At 39.1% G+C, this 17806-nt stretch overlaps 1 protein-coding gene across 1 annotated transcript in view; it reads left to right on the forward strand.

Annotated features, from left to right (window-relative positions):
- The window catches only part of LOC120517432 (ras-related C3 botulinum toxin substrate 3), a 40971-nt gene that overhangs the window by 17126 nt on the left and 6039 nt on the right, over positions 1–17806 (forward strand). The window contains exons 2-5 of the mRNA XM_039739763.1: positions 1797–1868; positions 4747–4864; positions 8564–8626; positions 10617–10776. Of these exons, the coding sequence (XP_039595697.1) occupies positions 1797–1868; positions 4747–4864; positions 8564–8626; positions 10617–10776 (413 nt within the window). The remainder of the gene's footprint in view (positions 1–1796; positions 1869–4746; positions 4865–8563; positions 8627–10616; positions 10777–17806) is intronic.

Consider the following 17806-nt stretch of genomic DNA (forward strand, 5'->3'; position numbering starts at 1 on the left):
GAAGCTCAATGCATCAAACCTAAGAAGACTCCACACAGGAATGGCTACCAAAGTAGGTTTAACTACTGTAAGTGCAGGAAAAGGGGTCCAAATACTTGTGTCGATGGGACATTTCAGTTTTTTATTATTAATAAATCTGTTAAGAAAATCAAATCCTGCATTTTGGGGTATTGAGTGTCCCCCATGGACTATAACATTTGCTGATGACATTGTGATCTGTAGCGAGAGTAGGAAGCAGGTTGAGGAGACCCTGGAGAGGTGGAGATCTGCTCTAGAGAGGAAAGGAATGAAGGTCAATAGGACCACCACGACAGAATACATGTGTGTGAATGAGAGGAGGAGGTCAGTGGAGTGGTGAGGACGCAGGGAGTAGAGTTGGCGAAGGTGGAGGAGTTTAAATACTTGGGATCAACAGTACAGAATAATGGGAGTGAAGAAGAGAGTGCAGGCAGAGTGGAGAAGAGTGTCAAGAGTGATTTGTGACAGATGGATATCAGCAAGAGTGACAGGGAAGGTCTACAGGACGGTAGTGAGACCAGCTGTGTTATGTGGGCTGGAGAAGGTGGCACAGGAGACGGAGCTGGAGGTGGCAGAGTTAAAGATGTTAAGATTTGCATTGTGGGTGATGAGGATGGACAGGATTAGAAATGAGGACATTGGAGGGTCAGCTGAAGTTGGGAGACAAAGTCAGAGAGGCGAGATTGCGTTGGTTTGGACATGTGCAGAGGAGAGATGCTGATTATATTGAGAGAAGGGTGCTAAGGATGGAGCTGCCAGGGAAGAGGAGAAGAGGAAGACCTAAGAGAAGGTTTATGGATGTAGTGAGAGAGGACATGCAGGTGACGGGTGTGACAGAACAAAATGATGAGGACAGAAAGATATGGAAGAAGATGATCTGCTGTGGCAACCCCTAATGGGAGCAGCCAAAAGAAGAAGAAGAATGTCACAAAATCTCTGGTGATACTAATTTAGGTTATTTGTTAAAACACTTTTGTCCAAAGGGACTTACAAATCACAGTAGTACAGAAGGTGTGTTTCCTTCTTTGATTGTTTGGAGCCCTGGTAAGTGAAGTGACCTCCTTAAGGTCACATTATGAACTTGCAGGAAAAAGTGTAGCAGCAACCTTGTGCTTCAGAGTGCCTTAGTAAGCCCAAGGTTACATATCTGGACATTTGAACTATTTTCAGTTACTGTTAACACACGTGGCATACAAAAAAAAGCATTGACATAAAGCAATAAAGTGTAAACTATTGTAAAATAACAAAAAACATTTCTTACAATTTGTATATACGTTTTGTCAAACGTCCCTAATAGTTGGAGTGTGACATCCTACAAATGGAATATGAGTTTGGTCTTAGGGCTGAGCTAATGGATCTAAGCCCACGTTGTAGCACAAGGCTGCAACGTAACAAAATGTGAAAAATTGAAGGGTCTGAAGACTTTCCTAAGGTGCTGTACATTCATGTTATTTAAATTAAAAAAAATAAATAAAAAAGGTCCCTATGGGCAGGTGGATGTTGGAGTTTTTGGGGCAAAATGGGCGAGGAGGAGCAGGCTGTGGATTACTGTGCATTAGAGCATATTTAACTCTTTGTTGAGCATTAACTGGAATAGCGTACTTGTTTCACTTTTTATTCAGTGTCCTAAAACAGCTACTGGCAGGTCTTGTGAACTTGCATTATGCTGAATTAAGTAAGTGGTACTTGGAAGTCCAGTAAGGAAATGCTGCTTGAATTGAAGTTCCGGATATTTTTTAAATACTTTTAAACTTTATTTTCTTCTTTCTCTTTTCCAGCGCTGTGGGTAAAACCTGCCTACTCATCAGTTATACCACCAATGCCTTCCCTGGTGAATACATCCCCACCGTGTGAGTATGGTGAAGTCGAGCTTGCTTGGTTTATTCTTTATAACCCGGCGTGCTCATCTAATGCTCGTCAGTCTAGCAGCACCTCTCCGTTCTACTGCTTTTGTGCTCAGCGCTGCCTAATAGTCACTGAAACTGCATTGGTGTCCTTTCAAAGCAGCGAGCGCCAGTAGGTCACTTCTTTCATCCAGCCTTTATGAGGTGGCACCCCAAAAGCAGACATTTTTGGTATTGCATGTTTTTCTTTCCTATAGTTGCCACCTGCGTTATGATAAACCACAAGGCCCACACTGCAAACAGCCATTAAAACTAACCAGTCATTTTATTCCAATTGTGTTATCTACTAGCAGTGATCAAAAAGTTGTGAGGTTGAACCCAAATGGTGTCGTCTTATGTTCTAACGTGTTCTACTGTGCTGATTTTCAAGTGGCCAAAGATTAGCTCCTGTGCACTAAAATATGTGCGTTATAAAATTGTAGCATAGTGTAGGTTTCTTATTAAAACATGAATGGCAAAAAACTCTAAACTCAAGTATGGTGGTAACATTGCTCTCTACAGTTAAAAATTCTGTGTTCCTGTCAGAGGTGGGTTCTCACTTATTTCGTGAATACCAGGATCGGTCCCTTCATATGCCACACTCCAAAAAAGTTGGGCTGGCATTGCAACAGGATGGGCGCCTTTCTTGGATGAGCCGAGGTGTGGCCAGCCTTTGGCACCTTGGAGTGAATCGTCAACAAGGCCTGAGACTCTGTAGATTAGTTGCGGGTCTTTTGTATGCATTCAGTAACCGAGATCCTGGCCACATGCATTGGCCTGAATGTTCACATCTGATTTGAAGCAAAATCCCATCCAGTTTTCCAAGAAGAATCTCAAGCCAGTGAAGTCGTGCCACAATGAAAAGAGCTGCATTTGTTCTTGACACCAACGTAAATTCAGGGTGTTATTTTAATATACGAATGAAATGCCTAAAACTCGCAGTTTAAATTCATTTGCTTCTAAAATCAGTCTGCAGTATTTGAGTTACCTCACAGTTATCTCGTGGAACAGAAAATTGTTTCTGCACAAGAACTTGGCTGGGCTTAACAAGTTAGATCTTGCATAGTACATCGTAATCAAATGTCAGAGTTTGCATTTGAACTTCATAGCGATGAGACCCAAATTGGTGAGAGATATTCAGATGATTGTGGTTCAACAAACCATTTTTGTGAAAAATAAATGTTATCAAAAACATGGCTAATAAGAAAAAGTGAAAGTGAAATATTCTGTTGTGTGATCCTGCATTCTTATTTCAGGCACCCACTCTCTATTTACACCTGTTACCCACAAATATGCTCATATGTGGTGCTAAAGCCCCAAAGACAGATGACTTGTAGGTGTTGTCCACCTGTAGATCACCAGTGTTTATAACTGGGAATGAAACTCTGGTCCAAAGAGCAATTGAAACAATGGAAACACAGCCATTCTCCCAAAAATCAAAGAACTCGATAGTTGTAGCCAGTGCTAGCATGATGACATTGAAGGGATAATTCATATTGATTACATGGCATTTGTGGCAGCCAATCGGGAAGTAGCAGGGAGGGAAATTGTCACAAAATGTCCCCAACTCACACTGCTTCAGCTGCAAAGGCTGATGTGCAAAACTGTGGATTTGAGGAGATGCCACATCCAGCGTATACCACAGACTGTTGTACTGGCGTTTAGAGGGTCAAGCTCAAGAGCTTCTTGATCACCCTTCATTTTCTAAAGTGTTCATGAGAAGCGTTTCTTATTGGTAATGTCGTGCATTCTTTCTGTAAGTCATCATGAGTTGGTATTGCATTGTAGCGTTCTACTTTAATGTCTTTCTGGAGCACTGATGTGAAAAAGTCCAGACGTACCTGGTCATTGGCACACAGCGCAGCTAGCCATAGTGTGGAATGCTCTTGGTAATGAAAGGCGGGCTACACTGGCCTTTTATACAAGAATTCATTCTTTACTCTCTAAAAAATGCTGAGGCTGACATGTTGTGCCCCCACATTTGTGAAGGGTGATGCCAGCCATCAGTCTTACATTTGGAGCTTGTGTTGCTTCTAACAAAAGATGTATTTCTTATCAGCTCTCGTGCACTGTGGTTGCTCCACAGTCTTGTTGTGCGTCTGCAGTAGTTTGTTTTTTCTAATCTTGTCGTCCTCAAATCAATGCTGTTTATAAACTTTCTGGTTCCCTTTGCTACTTTTTACAGCAGATGCAATCACAATGTACTTCACAAAGCACAAAAGACTACGGAGCCTGTGTACCAACTTCACATTCTTGCACCGACTATGTATTACTGGAGCCCTGATTTAGTTATTTCTTTTACCATCATTCTGTTTTCTTCAAAGTTTACTGGCTGTTCATTAATGTGTGTGATGTTCAGTAATTTCATCCATTTAATAAAATCCTGACAAAGTGCCATGCCATTAAGAACGGGGACTGTAACTGTAGGAAATGGAGAGCTTCTGGCCTGCTTCCACCCGTTTCTCAGTGAGGATCTCTCACGATGATCAGATACTGCATGTTGGCCATTGCAGAGCTGTTTACACGTCAGAGGCCCAGAGTGCAATGCATTCTTGAGAGACGCAGCTTAGAAACGAACCCCATTGTTTCTCATTGCCAGAGTGGAAGAACAAATTGGTGTTTGATACAAGCCAGGGGTGATTTGTGATTACTCACTATACCAACCTCTCATTTTGTTTTACCAATTTTTGCTAAGCAGACAATCACACGGTACTTTAAAGTGCTTTGTAGCCTTGTGTATAATGAAAGAGCAAGTATACTGCACTAGACAGTCAGTCATCTGTTGGCACACTTGAGGTTTCTGTAAGCCACTTTCTGAAGGCCTGTGCTTACTTTTCTCGTCCAGCTTTGACAACTACTCTGCTAATGTGATGGTAGATGGGAAGCCTGTAAACCTGGGATTGTGGGATACTGCTGGCCAAGAGGATTACGACCGACTCCGACCTCTTTCTTATCCACAGACGGTAGGTCTTTTTTTTTTTTTAAAATCCGCCTGTCTTTTTATAGTGCCTGCCCATAGTGAGCTCTGTGGTGAAGGACTCCATATAATATTGTGTCTGATCATTTTAGGAATTGAGTAATCAAGTTTCTCATCATTTTTACACATCTTAGCCGTCCAAGGTTATTTTTAAATAAACTCCAGCTAACCCTTTGAACTTGATTTGGTACATGTTATAGAAATCATAGTTGGTTTAAGTAATGGGAAAGTCATACTCGCTAGTACTTTCACACAAGAGACAGTCCTCGATTTTTCCAGCTAAATTTTTCAATGCTTGGATAATTTTCTCTAAATGGAGTTTTTATGTAGAGCTAATTTTGATTAAATAAAGATTTCATAATAAACACGTGACATTTAAATAATTGCAGTAAAATGTTAACAAGTTTCAGGTAGCCCTGCATTCATACTTTTGAACCTTCCCACCACTTACTTGCAGCCTTACTAGGAGCTCTGTATGTAACAACAGAATACAATACAATAGCAACTGATTTTTGTATAGCACTATTCACAGAGTGCAGGTGTAAGTATAGATTATACTAAATACTTAATACAGCATTTGTACATATAAATATAGTTTTGTTAAAAAAATACAGAAAATAAAGCAGAAAACAACATTATCTATCTGCAACTTAACTACTAAACTATGGCCAGTTGACAACAGAAGAGATTAAAATTGTTAACCACGCCAGTTAGTCAGTTCATACTTTTGATGCAGTTATTCTAACACAAACCACCTTGTAGAAACATCTATTTGGATCAGGCACAGCTACTTACACAAGCTAGAGAAATTTAGAGTCAAAGCGAAAAGTCATCCTTCACAGTAAACCATTCTGAGCACAGAGAGAGCACACAAAGATTCTGCTGCAGCCTGCAATCAAAAAGCTCTTCAGAGGCCATGAGAAAATGGCTCTTCTCGCTGTGCCACTGACCTGTCATCAGCACGTGTCTGCCGTTGATCCTTGTCTTCTCTGTGAGAAAAACCTCTTTGACTTAAGTGTGTCTTTCCTCAGCTGTTGTCTTCAGTTGCAGCTTATCTGTAAATTGTACTTTTTTTAATTATTTTTTTTTTCTTTTCTGAATGATTTGACAAATTATTGAAGGAGGATTTTCTACATGACTTTCCTGCATTAATCCTTTTCAACACCCCAGGTCTTTTCATTTATCCATACGGACAATTGACAGAAAAGTTTTCTTGCCCGTGAGCCCAGGCAGGGCCTATTTTAAGTGGGTCAGTTTGGGGGCGGGGGAAGCAGGCGGCTATTGAAAATCACTAGCGACCTCAATCACTGACAAAAGGAAACTGGGCCACTGCTTCCTGAGAGAATTCACAAAAAGGTTTGCTATCAGATATGCTTTAATTAATATAGAGCCTTTCATCTCCAATGCAATTACAAACTGCTTTGACAAGACTCCTCCAAACGATTTACCTAAAAAGTCTATACATTTATATATATATATAAAAAAAAAAATATATATATATATATAAAATATATGGTGTGCTCCTTTCTGTAAGAAACATTAAATAGCTTGTACAGTCCAGGTGTTAATTACTAATGTGAGTATGTGAATAATATGGGTGTGTATACAGGGTGGGATGAAGTAGGTTTACAGTTGTGAGTACACAAATAACAGAGTTTGTTGTTGTATTATTTATTAATTAATTATTGCATTTATTTGTATTATTTGTCTTATTTGTTATCGTTATCTTAAAGCTATTGAGTTAATAAAGCTATTGTAATAATCACAACCTGCATGTCTTTTTCCATGCAAAGAACCGTAAACCTATTTTGGCCCATCCTTCTATATATATGTGTGTGTGTGTGTGTATGTAGGTGTACATATATAAAATAAATATATATATAGGCCCGGTTCTAGAGGTGAAGCCGCCATCGTGCCGTTTAATTTCAGTTGCCCCCTCACCCTATAATACCTTCACTCGTTTTCTAAACCAGTGTATTTAAAATTAAAAATTTTCGCAACTTCCTTAATGTCAAAAAAAATGTAAAGAAAATTTCTTCGTAGGTAGAAGAAAACTTGACTAATGAATTCATCAGTAAAATCCCGATTAACATTACACAAGCTTTTGATTGATGTGCTGCGTACTTGAGCTGCCACAATTCACGTGTTGTGACTTGCCCGTTTTTCTTTGAAGCAAGTTACCGACATTCGACGGGAAAAGACGAGCCCCACGTCGAGCCTGCGTTTTGTTGAGGGTACCCGCAGCTGCTCTCTATGTTCAGCCGCCTTCATGCATGCACCGTTTGCATGGCTGGCAGAACCAGGCCTGTATATATATTTCATGTATATACTGTGTGTGTGTGTGTATATATATATATATATATAAATATATATATATATATATATATATATATATATATATATATATAAATATGTGTGTGTATGCTTTTCTAATAGGTTGGTAAATAGTGTTATATGTACTGTAAAAAATGTGAACAATAATTTGAAATGTACATACAAATAGGCTATGAAAAGTCAATAAGGTAACACTTTCTTATTCGCAGCAACATTTACATTCCACCTCGTGATCCATTTTCTTAACCTGCTTATGGAGGGAAGGGTGGAAGGGCAGCTGGAACCTATCCCAGCATTCATCAGGTGCAAAGCAGGAATAACCACAACCCCAATCCACATGAGCCATTTTAACAGCGCTTATGTATTTATTTATTATTTATTTTCACACTCTGGCTATAGTGAGAACCTGTTGATTTCTTAAATGTATGGATGTTGCAGTGGAGTGTCCTTATGAGACCTAATCTTAAATCCAAGGGCTGGTGTGTAACAGAATCAGGCCTCCTTCTCTATTCTTACTCTGACAATACACTGTGAACAGAGCTTTATGTTGCAGATCTTCATTGTCATTTTGGGGAATAAAAACACCTTCCTCCAGTTATTGGTTTAAATGCACAAACAGGCGAACAAGGCCTGTAAATGGCGAAGAGCTTCCATTGCGTGTTGAAAGTATCTGCTGGTATTCTGAGCGAGTACCTACAGTCACTATGACCTTCTAGGACTATGTAGGCCTCCTCCTGCTCTATTGGTTCTTTTTAGTCCTCCCACTTCTTGTTTTCAAGAGTCTCTTTGAAGCGCCGCTGGCAGTTTAATGTTTTTGATAATTAACAGGTCTGAGCTAAAACATGGCCAGCTTTGTGTCAGAGTATACAGAACGCCCTTCTTTTATTCTTAAGGGTCTTACTTTCTTAAAATGTTTTGATCTCAAATTTTGCATGATGGGCACGTTTACAACTGATGCACCAGTGAATGTAATTTCACAACACCTGTGAAATTTTGGCCTCTCTTCACTATGCAGTTTTTAGTCATTAATGTTAATAACAAACATGTGCCCAACAAGATGCTGTTCATGCAAAACACTCTGATGGCCAATTGGCGAGTCTGTTTTAGAGCCTTTTATTTGTTTGTGAAATGTGAGTAAACTGGAGCCGTGTAAGAAATCAATAAATATTAATTATAGAATTATTACCATTTCAATTATAAATACGAAGAAATTCAGATTTCTTTGCACATTCAAAAATGAATATTATTCATAGAAGAAAGACAGCCTGAATAATAACACATTTTTATACTATTATGCCAAATGTATGCTATTTACTATCCTCAATGCATTTCTGTATTTTGTTTGTTTTAGGATGTGTTCTTGATATGCTTTTCCCTAGTAAGCCCAGCTTCCTTTGAAAATGTCAGAGCAAAGGTTAGTATTCTTTGTTTTTCATAATGGTGTTTAATTCTTTTACTCTGCTGTCATGTTGGGTCAAATATTTTATATATGAAACTGTCAGCTGAGGTTTAGAACTCAGTGACTTAGTTTGTGATATACTGCCCTCTAAACACATTTCATTGACGAATGCCTTGAATTGGGGCATAAACAACAGTCTAACTCTAAAAGATCACTTTTTTGACAGTTATTAGCTAAAATGTGTGACTGATTTTGTAAAAGTGAATGTTGCAACATCTCTGGTGATACTAATTTAGGTTATTTATTAAACACTTTTGTCCAAAGGGACTTACACATTGCAGTAGTACAGAAAGTTTGTTTCCTTCTTTGATCGTTTGGAGCCCTGGTAAGTGAAGTGACCCCATTAAGGCCACATTATGAACTACGGTAGCAGGAAAAAGTGTAGCAGCAACCTTGTGCTTCAAAGTGCCTTAGTAAGCCCAAGGTTACATATCTGAACATTTGAACTATTTTCAGTTACTGTTAACACACGTGGCATACAAAAAAAAAAAGCATTGACATAAAGCAATAAAGTGTAAACTATTGTAAAATAACACAGAACAAAAAACATTTCTTACAATTTGTACATAAGTTTTGTCAAACTTCCCTAATAGTTGGAGTGTGACATCCTACAGATGCAATATGGGTTTTTAGTCTTAGGGCTAAGTTCTAGGATCTAAGCCCACTGTAACTCTCATATTTGCTACTTTTTTAAATAAACAGAATGCTTAGCCAAGGACTTGATTTATGAATTTATCAATATAGGTTAATGTTTAGATTTGTTTAGATGCTAAATCTAACAAACTGATGAGTTACGATGAATTACATAAAATGTCTACCCCTGAATTATTCCAGAAATATGAAAGACCACCAGTTCTGCTTTCTTTTGATTGAAAAGCCCCATGGATTCAGCTTTAAGTATTATTTACTGTATAAAACATGATTATGCTGAAGTACTACCCTTAACCTTCAACCCAAACTTCTGATGCACCTTATAGTCATGGAGGTCTCACTAAATAAATGGATGCTGCTGTTAAAAATGCAAAATGATAAAAAGGTTATTCACAGTGGTAATGCCAGTGCTGTGCTATAAAAAAGGCTTTACAAATACATACGGTAACACTTCAGGTACGGTAACAGTGCCTCTTATTCATACAATGGTATGCGCCAAGACCTTGAGAAAGGCGTCTTTTGTTCTTACTAATGTTTACAAGGCACCAGCAAAGTAGTCATTCACTTCTGTGCAGAGTGGCATATTGATAATAAATAATATAATTGATTGACAATAACTGATGATAAAAATTGCCAATATGAAAAATGACCAGGTCTTCTACTCAAATATGCAATATGAAGAGGAACACCTCGGTTAAGCCACCACAGACTATTCCAAAGTGAAGGTATTTTACTAGGCCATATTGCAGAGATGAATAATCTCCAAACTGGTGCTTTGCAAGTGTTGTTATGACCAAGGGAAGTGATTGTTACTGTCTTATTACGTAATAGTAAGTGAGTAACAGATGCAGTACCTAAAGTAAAGTGTTACAGTACATACAATGTCATCGCTTTCCCAAAATCAATATAAATAAAACCAAAAGCATTCGTTGACTCCAGTCTACTTTTGAACCTTCTCCCACAATGCAAAAGGATTGCAAAAAAAGTGCCACTCATGGTCATAAAAGTAAAGATCAAGTAAAATATCACAAAAGCTTAGACTAGCCATAGTATTTTGTACATTTATAAGCTCGACTAACTGGAATGGTTTGAACACTCATTTTTGTCTAAAAATGACTTTGCAGTTTAACAAAATGTAACATAATGCTAAATGTCTGAACACTGTGTTGTGCAGGACACCTTAAGAAACTCGTTGCTGTTTATAACCTTTGGTAAGAAGGTATAGCAGTGGTTCTGAAGTTTGATTTGGGCGTTTTGTTTATTTTATGTTATTTTTTTTTTCCCTTAATTGCAGTGGTATCCAGAGGTGCGGCATCATTGCCCAAATACGCCCATCATATTAGTAGGGACAAAGCTGGATTTGCGGGATGATAAAGATACCATTGAGCGTCTCCGTGATAAGAAATTGGCGCCCATCACTTATCCACAAGGACTTGCCATGGCTAGAGAGATTGGTAAGAAGAGAGACGAGAAGCTCTAGTACATGCAGGATTTGGTATTGTGGGACTTTCTGTGAATTTAATGTCACACTTACCGTACATACTCCTGTCATTACATACAGTGCTCATGGGATTATTCCATTTTTTCTGTTTATTCCATTTGTAAAGTTTCAGACAGCTATAACCTATCCTCTTGGGGATTAGCTCTTGATGAAGTGCATTTTTGTTGTAGAGTACATACTCATGCACAAGATCAATTTAGAGTCAACAGTTGGCTTAAAACTCCTGCTTTTAGGATTTGAGAGGAAACTGGAATATCTGGAGAAAACCCATAGACTCTTGGGAGGTCGTGTAAACTCTAAACAGGTCAGACTAGCCTGGGATTCTAACCCCCCTCCTTAAACCATTGTACCAATAAGCATCCATATTTTTTATAATACATGTATACTTTTTTTTTTTTCCCCAAAAATCTTTGAGAAGACATGCAAAGATATTTTGTATATCTCTCTCTTATTAAAAAAAATCTTGGCGACAAGTCATGACCTTTTGAAGACAGACAGAGAGACACTTTCACGCCCCGCAAAACGGACAAGTCACATCATACTTACAATCTTCAGAAGCAAGTCCCGTGATACACATGCAGAGCAGGTTGGAGAGAATGGAAGTAAGAAAATTCAAAACTCTCAAAAAAAGGAGAGTTAAGATCGAATTAGCACAAACAAACAGAAAATATTTGTATACTCCGTGAAATAACAGAACAGTGAAAAGAGAGAGAATAGTGTTTGAGGATGTCTGGGGGAGAAGAGTGAGATGCAGATCACACGGCACGGCAGCAGCAAGCCAGCAGCTGATCAAGCAATGAGGAGGTAAAAAAAAAAAATATTTGTTTCCCATTGTATCACCGTTTAAAAGGGGGTTTGGGGATGAGCGACTGCATCACCTTGGGGTGCGTTCAGCCACCCTCTACACAACAGCGCGTACCACTAGTGGGGTTGTTGAGCGAAGCCAGTAGGGGGTGAAGCACCCTAGTCATCCAGAGACAAACTTTCAAACCTTTACAGAGGTCTGAATAAAAAGCACCTCATATTTTCTACCATAGTGAGCAAACTCTGAATTTTTCTTGTGGATGCTGCACATTGTGTCTGTCTCTCCATAAACTAGGGCCGTTCAAATATAAACAGGAATTTGTGAGCTGTGCTTTATTTATTGAATACGATGAAACGACTTACACTGTTTTTCTATGTAGTCTCCTGCCACAGCGATACACTTGTTCCAGCACTCAGGAAGCTCCTAAATTCCAGAAGAGTAGAAGTCCCTTGACTGCATGTTGACCCATTCTTGCACAGCGTCAGTAACTTGACTTGAATTTCTTCCCTCCTAAAAATTCCTTAAGTGGACCAAAGAGGTGACAGTCCCTCTCTGAATGACTTGCACCAATCAGACCCTCTAGACTGAGAGAGACACTCATCCCCAAACTGTTTAAGTCTCAAATAAATCTGAGAAGGAATGACTCCTTCGTTTGTCAAAGATTACTAATAATGTGCTGTGCACCACTACTGTGTACCTCCTGCTCCGACATGTTGATTAAAAAGGACAGGAAGGGGGAAAGAGCAGCTAACACTACTAATGACGAGTTCATACAGTGGGAAAGTATTCAGACCCCCTTCAATTTTTCACTCTTTGTTATATTGCAGCCATTTGCTAAAATCATTTAAATTAATTTTTTTCTTCATTAATGTACACACAGCACCCCATATTGACAGACAAAAAAAAAGAATTTTTGAAATTGTTGCAGATTTATTAAAAAAGAAAAACTGAAATCTCACCTGGTCCTAAGTATTCAGACCCTTTGCTCAGTATTTAGTAGAAGCAGCCTTTTGAGCTAATACAGCCATGAGTCTTCTTGGGAAAGATGCAACAAGTTTTTCACACCTGGATTTGGGGATCCTCTGCCATTCCTCCTTGCAGATCCTCTTCAGTTCTGTCAGGTTGGATGGTAAACGTTGGTGGACAGCCATTTTTAGGTCTCTCCAGAGATGCTCAATTGGGTTTAAGTCAGGGCTCTGGCTGGGCCATTCAAGAACAGTCACAGAGTTGTTGTGAAGCCACTCCTTTGTTATTTTAGCTGTGTGCTTAGGGTCATTGTCTTGTTGGAAGGTAAACCTTCGGCCCAGTCTGAGGTCCTTAGCACTCTGGAGAAGGTTTTTGTCCTGGATATCCCTGTACTTGGCCGCATTCATCTTTCCCTCGATTGGAACCAGTCGTCCTGTCCCTGCAGCTGAAAAACACCCCCACAGCATGATGCTGCCACCGCCATGCTTCACTGTGGGGACTGTATTGGACAAATGATGAGCAGTGCCTGGTTGTCTCCACATATACCGCTTAGAATTAAGGCCAAAAAGTTCTATCTTGGTCTCATCAGACCAGAGAATCTTATTTCTCACCATCTCAGAGTCCTTCAGGTGTCTTTTAGCAAACTCCATGCGGGCTGTCATGTGTCTTGCACTGAGGAGAGGCTTCCGACAGGCCACTCTGCCATAAAGCCCTGACTGGTGGAGGGCTGCAGTGATGGTTGACTTTCTAAACTTTCTCTCATCTCCTGACTGCATCTCTGGAGCTCAGCCAAAGTGATCTTTGGGTTCTTCTTTACCTCTCTCACCAAGGCTCTTCTCCCCCGGTAGCTCAGCTTGGCCGGACGGCCAGCTCTAGGAAGGGTTCTGGTCGTCCCAAACGTCTTCCATTTAAGGATTATGGAGGCCACTGTGCTCTTGGGAACCTTAAGTGCAGCAGAAATTTTTTTGTAACCTTGGCCAGATCTGTGCCTTGCCACAATTCTGTCTCTGAGCTCTTCAGGCAGTTCCTTTGACCTCATGATTCTCATTTGCTCTGACATGCATTGTGAGCTGTAAGGTCTTATATAGACACGTGTGTGGCTTTCCTAATCAAGTCCAGTCAGTAGAATCAAACACAGCTGGACTCAAATGAAGGTGATCAAGGATGAGCAGAAGGAATGGAAAGCACCTGAGTTAAATATAGGAGTGTCACAGCAAAGGGTCTGAATACTTAGGACCAGGTGATATTTCAGTTTTTCTTTTTTAATAAATCTGCAACAATTTCAGAAATTCTTTTTTTTGTCTTTCAATATGGGGTGCTGTGTGTACATTAATGAGGAAAAAAATTCATTTAAATGATTTTAGCAAATGGCTGCAATATAACAAAGAGTGAAAAATTGAAGGGGGTCTGAATACTTTCCGTACCCACTATATATGCGTGTGCTTGTCCAATGAGTCAGGTCTTCCTTACACTCTTTATAAGAACAGAGCATGAAAACTACTGTTTCTAATTGAACGCCCCTCGTATTTTAAACTGGTGATTCTAAATTGATCTCACGTTTGAGTATGTACTCAACAACAAAATGCACCTTATCAAGAGCTAATCCCAGAGAGGATAGGTTATCGCTATCTGAAACATTATAAATGGGATAACAAAAAAAAAAAAAGATTAATGTTTGGAGTGGGGAAAAAAAGTCCCATGAGCATGGCATGTAACGACAGGAGAATGTACAGTAAGTGCGATATAAAATCCACAGTAATTTAACCATATGGAAGGTGTAGATGGATGGGTGGATTTTTTTTAAATTCATTTAAATATAACGCTCTCAATCCTGCTTAATCAAACTCTAGAGTTATACAGGGTGGAAGTCCTGGCAACACTTGGCACAAGGTAGTAGTATCTTGTACCTTTTTTTAGGGCTTATTCAGTCACACGTGTATAGTGAATTCATTAGGAATCAACATTCTTTAAAGGAAAAATCCAATGCAGGCTTGGGGAGAATGTGTACCCTAACCCTAGCTAATGACCAAGTAGCACTCAAGAGTGCAGCCCAAAACAATGGATTTTTCTAACCGCTGTGTCACCATGCCACCCTTTACAGTATTTATTTATAACAAACTTAAAGTATTAAAATATAATTTGAAATCTAAAATGATTTAGTGTTCCCTTCCTGCACTAAAACTAAATGATTTACTGTTGCCTTATTCAGTCTGCATATTTAAATTTTGCCACTAGGGGGCAACTCATGACTATCCATCCATCCATCCATCTATTAACTAATTTACATTAGCAATAATGAGAGAAGTGAGAGCCACATTAGAACATATAAAACTACAAAGGAATTTTTTCAAACTGAATTGGATTCATTTAGTACTAACAGATTTTCAGAGATATTTACAAGAACAAAATATTTGTGTTCACAGAGTCCACTTACCATTTTGAATATTTGATTATAGTGAGAATGAAGGAAGAGGATACATTAACCGTCCTTCGTCCACAGTTTTAGCTTGAAACACTCATTGTTAAGATCATATTTGGGAAGATCAATTGGTGGATAAAGAACTACGAAGTGCCCTGGAGACTCGAGAGTAGATTTCCACTGTTTGGGGTACACCCAAGCCTGAATTACCTTGCTCTCATTTCTGCCAGTTCAGGTGTGTAGCTCAAGCAGAGTCCTATAAGGCTAATTATTGGAGGGTTTAATAATTGAATGTTTAATTATAACTGGTCATGATTTACAACCTCTCAAGTTGAGACAGTATGGAAAATGAAAAGGAGTGCTCTGTAAATTGTCTTTTGACTGAAAACCGTACAAAGACAAGGTATTTCATGTCTTACCTAATCAGCTGCATTGTTTCTTGAAGATAAACGTTTATTTTGAAATTGATCCCTGAAACACATTCCCAAATGGTTGAGGCAGGTTAGTTTAGAACTAATAACAATGTGACAAGGCCTAAGTCCTACAACAGCAAGAAGGAGTCAAGACTTTCCAATTTGACAACAGATGCATCAGTGAACTCCAGTACTTTGGGAACAATGTTCACAAAGATAAATCAGTAGGCATTTGGGCATTTCACCCTCAACACTACACAAAATAATTAAAAGATTCAGAGAATCATGGAGGTCAAAGAGCAAGACCAAAAACCACTTCTAACGTCACATGGTCTCCAATTCCTCAGACATCACTGTCTTAAAAACAATCAAATGTCTACAGTGGATATCATGAGGTGGGCTTGAGAATACTTTGGTAAACCTTTTTCAGTTGACACCATTTACTACTGCATCTATGGTTGCTAGTTAAGGCTGAACAGGCCCTCCATCAACTCTGTCCAGAAGAGCCACCGACTTCTCTGGGCTGGGTCTCGTCTGAGGTGGAAAGGAGATCAGTGGTTTAGTGGTCCAACAAGCCAGTTTTTTCAAATAGTGTTTGTCTCTCTATTATAAAAGGAAATTTTCAGACAAGTCCCGTTCTCCTCTCAACCATTTCCAGTTAACAGCCTACACCCGCGGTGCTCTCGCCTCTCATTCGTGTGAGTCCTTTTCTCAGACACACTTCCTGCGCTCTCAGCTCTTATGAATTTTTACGCTTTCCTCACTTTAAGTTCCCAATAAAAGAACATTTCTTATGTCCAGATCTTATTCAAGAGTTTCATCCCGAAGGGTTATCAACAGAAGAAATTAGTACACGGGCAATCCTAGCACAGGGAAACGATGAAGTCAAAAGAATTAACGCAAACATTGTCGATTGGTTACCTGGCAAATTGGTTAAAAGTGTATCAATAGACTCTACTGAAACAGTTGGTGGTGATGGTGCGCAAGATGAAAACATCAACTTACAATATCACAAAGAAAATCTACAACCGTTAACACCATCTGGTCTTCCACCAGCCAAATCATTGTGGGCAGAAGGATGTATCGTAATGTTCCTGCAAAGTTTGTCTGAGTGATGGGCTATGCAATAGGACAAGATTAGTTGTATTCAAAATTGGTCAAACAATTCTGACATGTAAAATTTTAACAGGCGACAAGAAAGGTAATGTAGTACGTCTTCAGGGGATAACAGACACCAAAGGAGATCTTGATATGCCATTCGTATTAAAACATTTACAGTTTCCTGTTAGAATATGGTTTTGCTATGAAAATTAACAAATCACAGGGACAAACATTCGAAAAAGTCGGTTTATTTATTATAGAGAAAGAAACAAAATTCATATACGTTGTGTTGTCGCGATGGAACTCCAAACACGGAATCAAAATTCAATGCGATACTGACGGAAAGTTAATTCCAAATATTGTTTTTACTGAAGTTTTACAGTTAAAGTGTAAGTTTAAAAAGTATTTGCGTGTTGATTTCAAAGCCAAAACAGAATGAAAACATATAACGTAACGAATACCTGTAGAGCAACATGAAACATTTTCTTTAAATTTATTACGTTTTACTATTTTTTACTATGGTTAATCACTCGCTGTAATGTAAAATAGTTAGGTCTATTATGTATATGTAACAATTCCCATGAAAATAACAATCTGTTTAAATTGTACAACCGCATCCCCATACGTGAGCGGCAGATGCTGCCCTGGGGTTGGTGAGCGAAGCAAGCAGGGAGCAGAACCCCCTAGTAACAAAAATAAAGGACCATCTAAGCTGTTATCAGCAGCATCAGGTCCAAACGCCAGCACCTGTCATGCTGTGGTGGTGTACAAATTTTGGAGCATCTTACCTAACCATCTAGATGCCATCTTTTCCTAGGATAGCCCTGTGTTTTTGTAGCCATCTTGTGCACAGATTACAAGTGCAGGACTCCATAAGCAAACAATTGGGGTCCATGATTGTCCTGACCAGTGTGGCGCATTATGAAGCACAAAATATGCCCCAGTGCAATTGAAGACCTGCATAATGGATGAATAGGAAAAGATTCTGCCTACTAAACTTAATCAGTTTGTGCCTTTAGTGCCAAGACACTTAATAATTAGTGCTATAAGTAACGAGACAGTGGGAAACACTTGACTGGGCCAACATTTTGGAGCATTTTGCAGTCATCGGGTGTACTCACAATTTAAGACATCAAATAAAGTGCTGTTGTAGTGTTTTCAGTATAGTGCTGGGCGAGTAGAATTTACAGATCATTCCTTTTTGTCATTAATGGCATTTTTCCATACTGGCCCAACTTTGTTGGAATTGGGGTTGTCAAAATCTTAATACAGCTGTGCA

Source organism: Polypterus senegalus, chromosome 17, assembly GCF_016835505.1.
Source record: "Polypterus senegalus isolate Bchr_013 chromosome 17, ASM1683550v1, whole genome shotgun sequence".
In the NCBI taxonomy this organism is placed as follows: Eukaryota; Metazoa; Chordata; class Cladistia; order Polypteriformes; family Polypteridae; genus Polypterus; species Polypterus senegalus.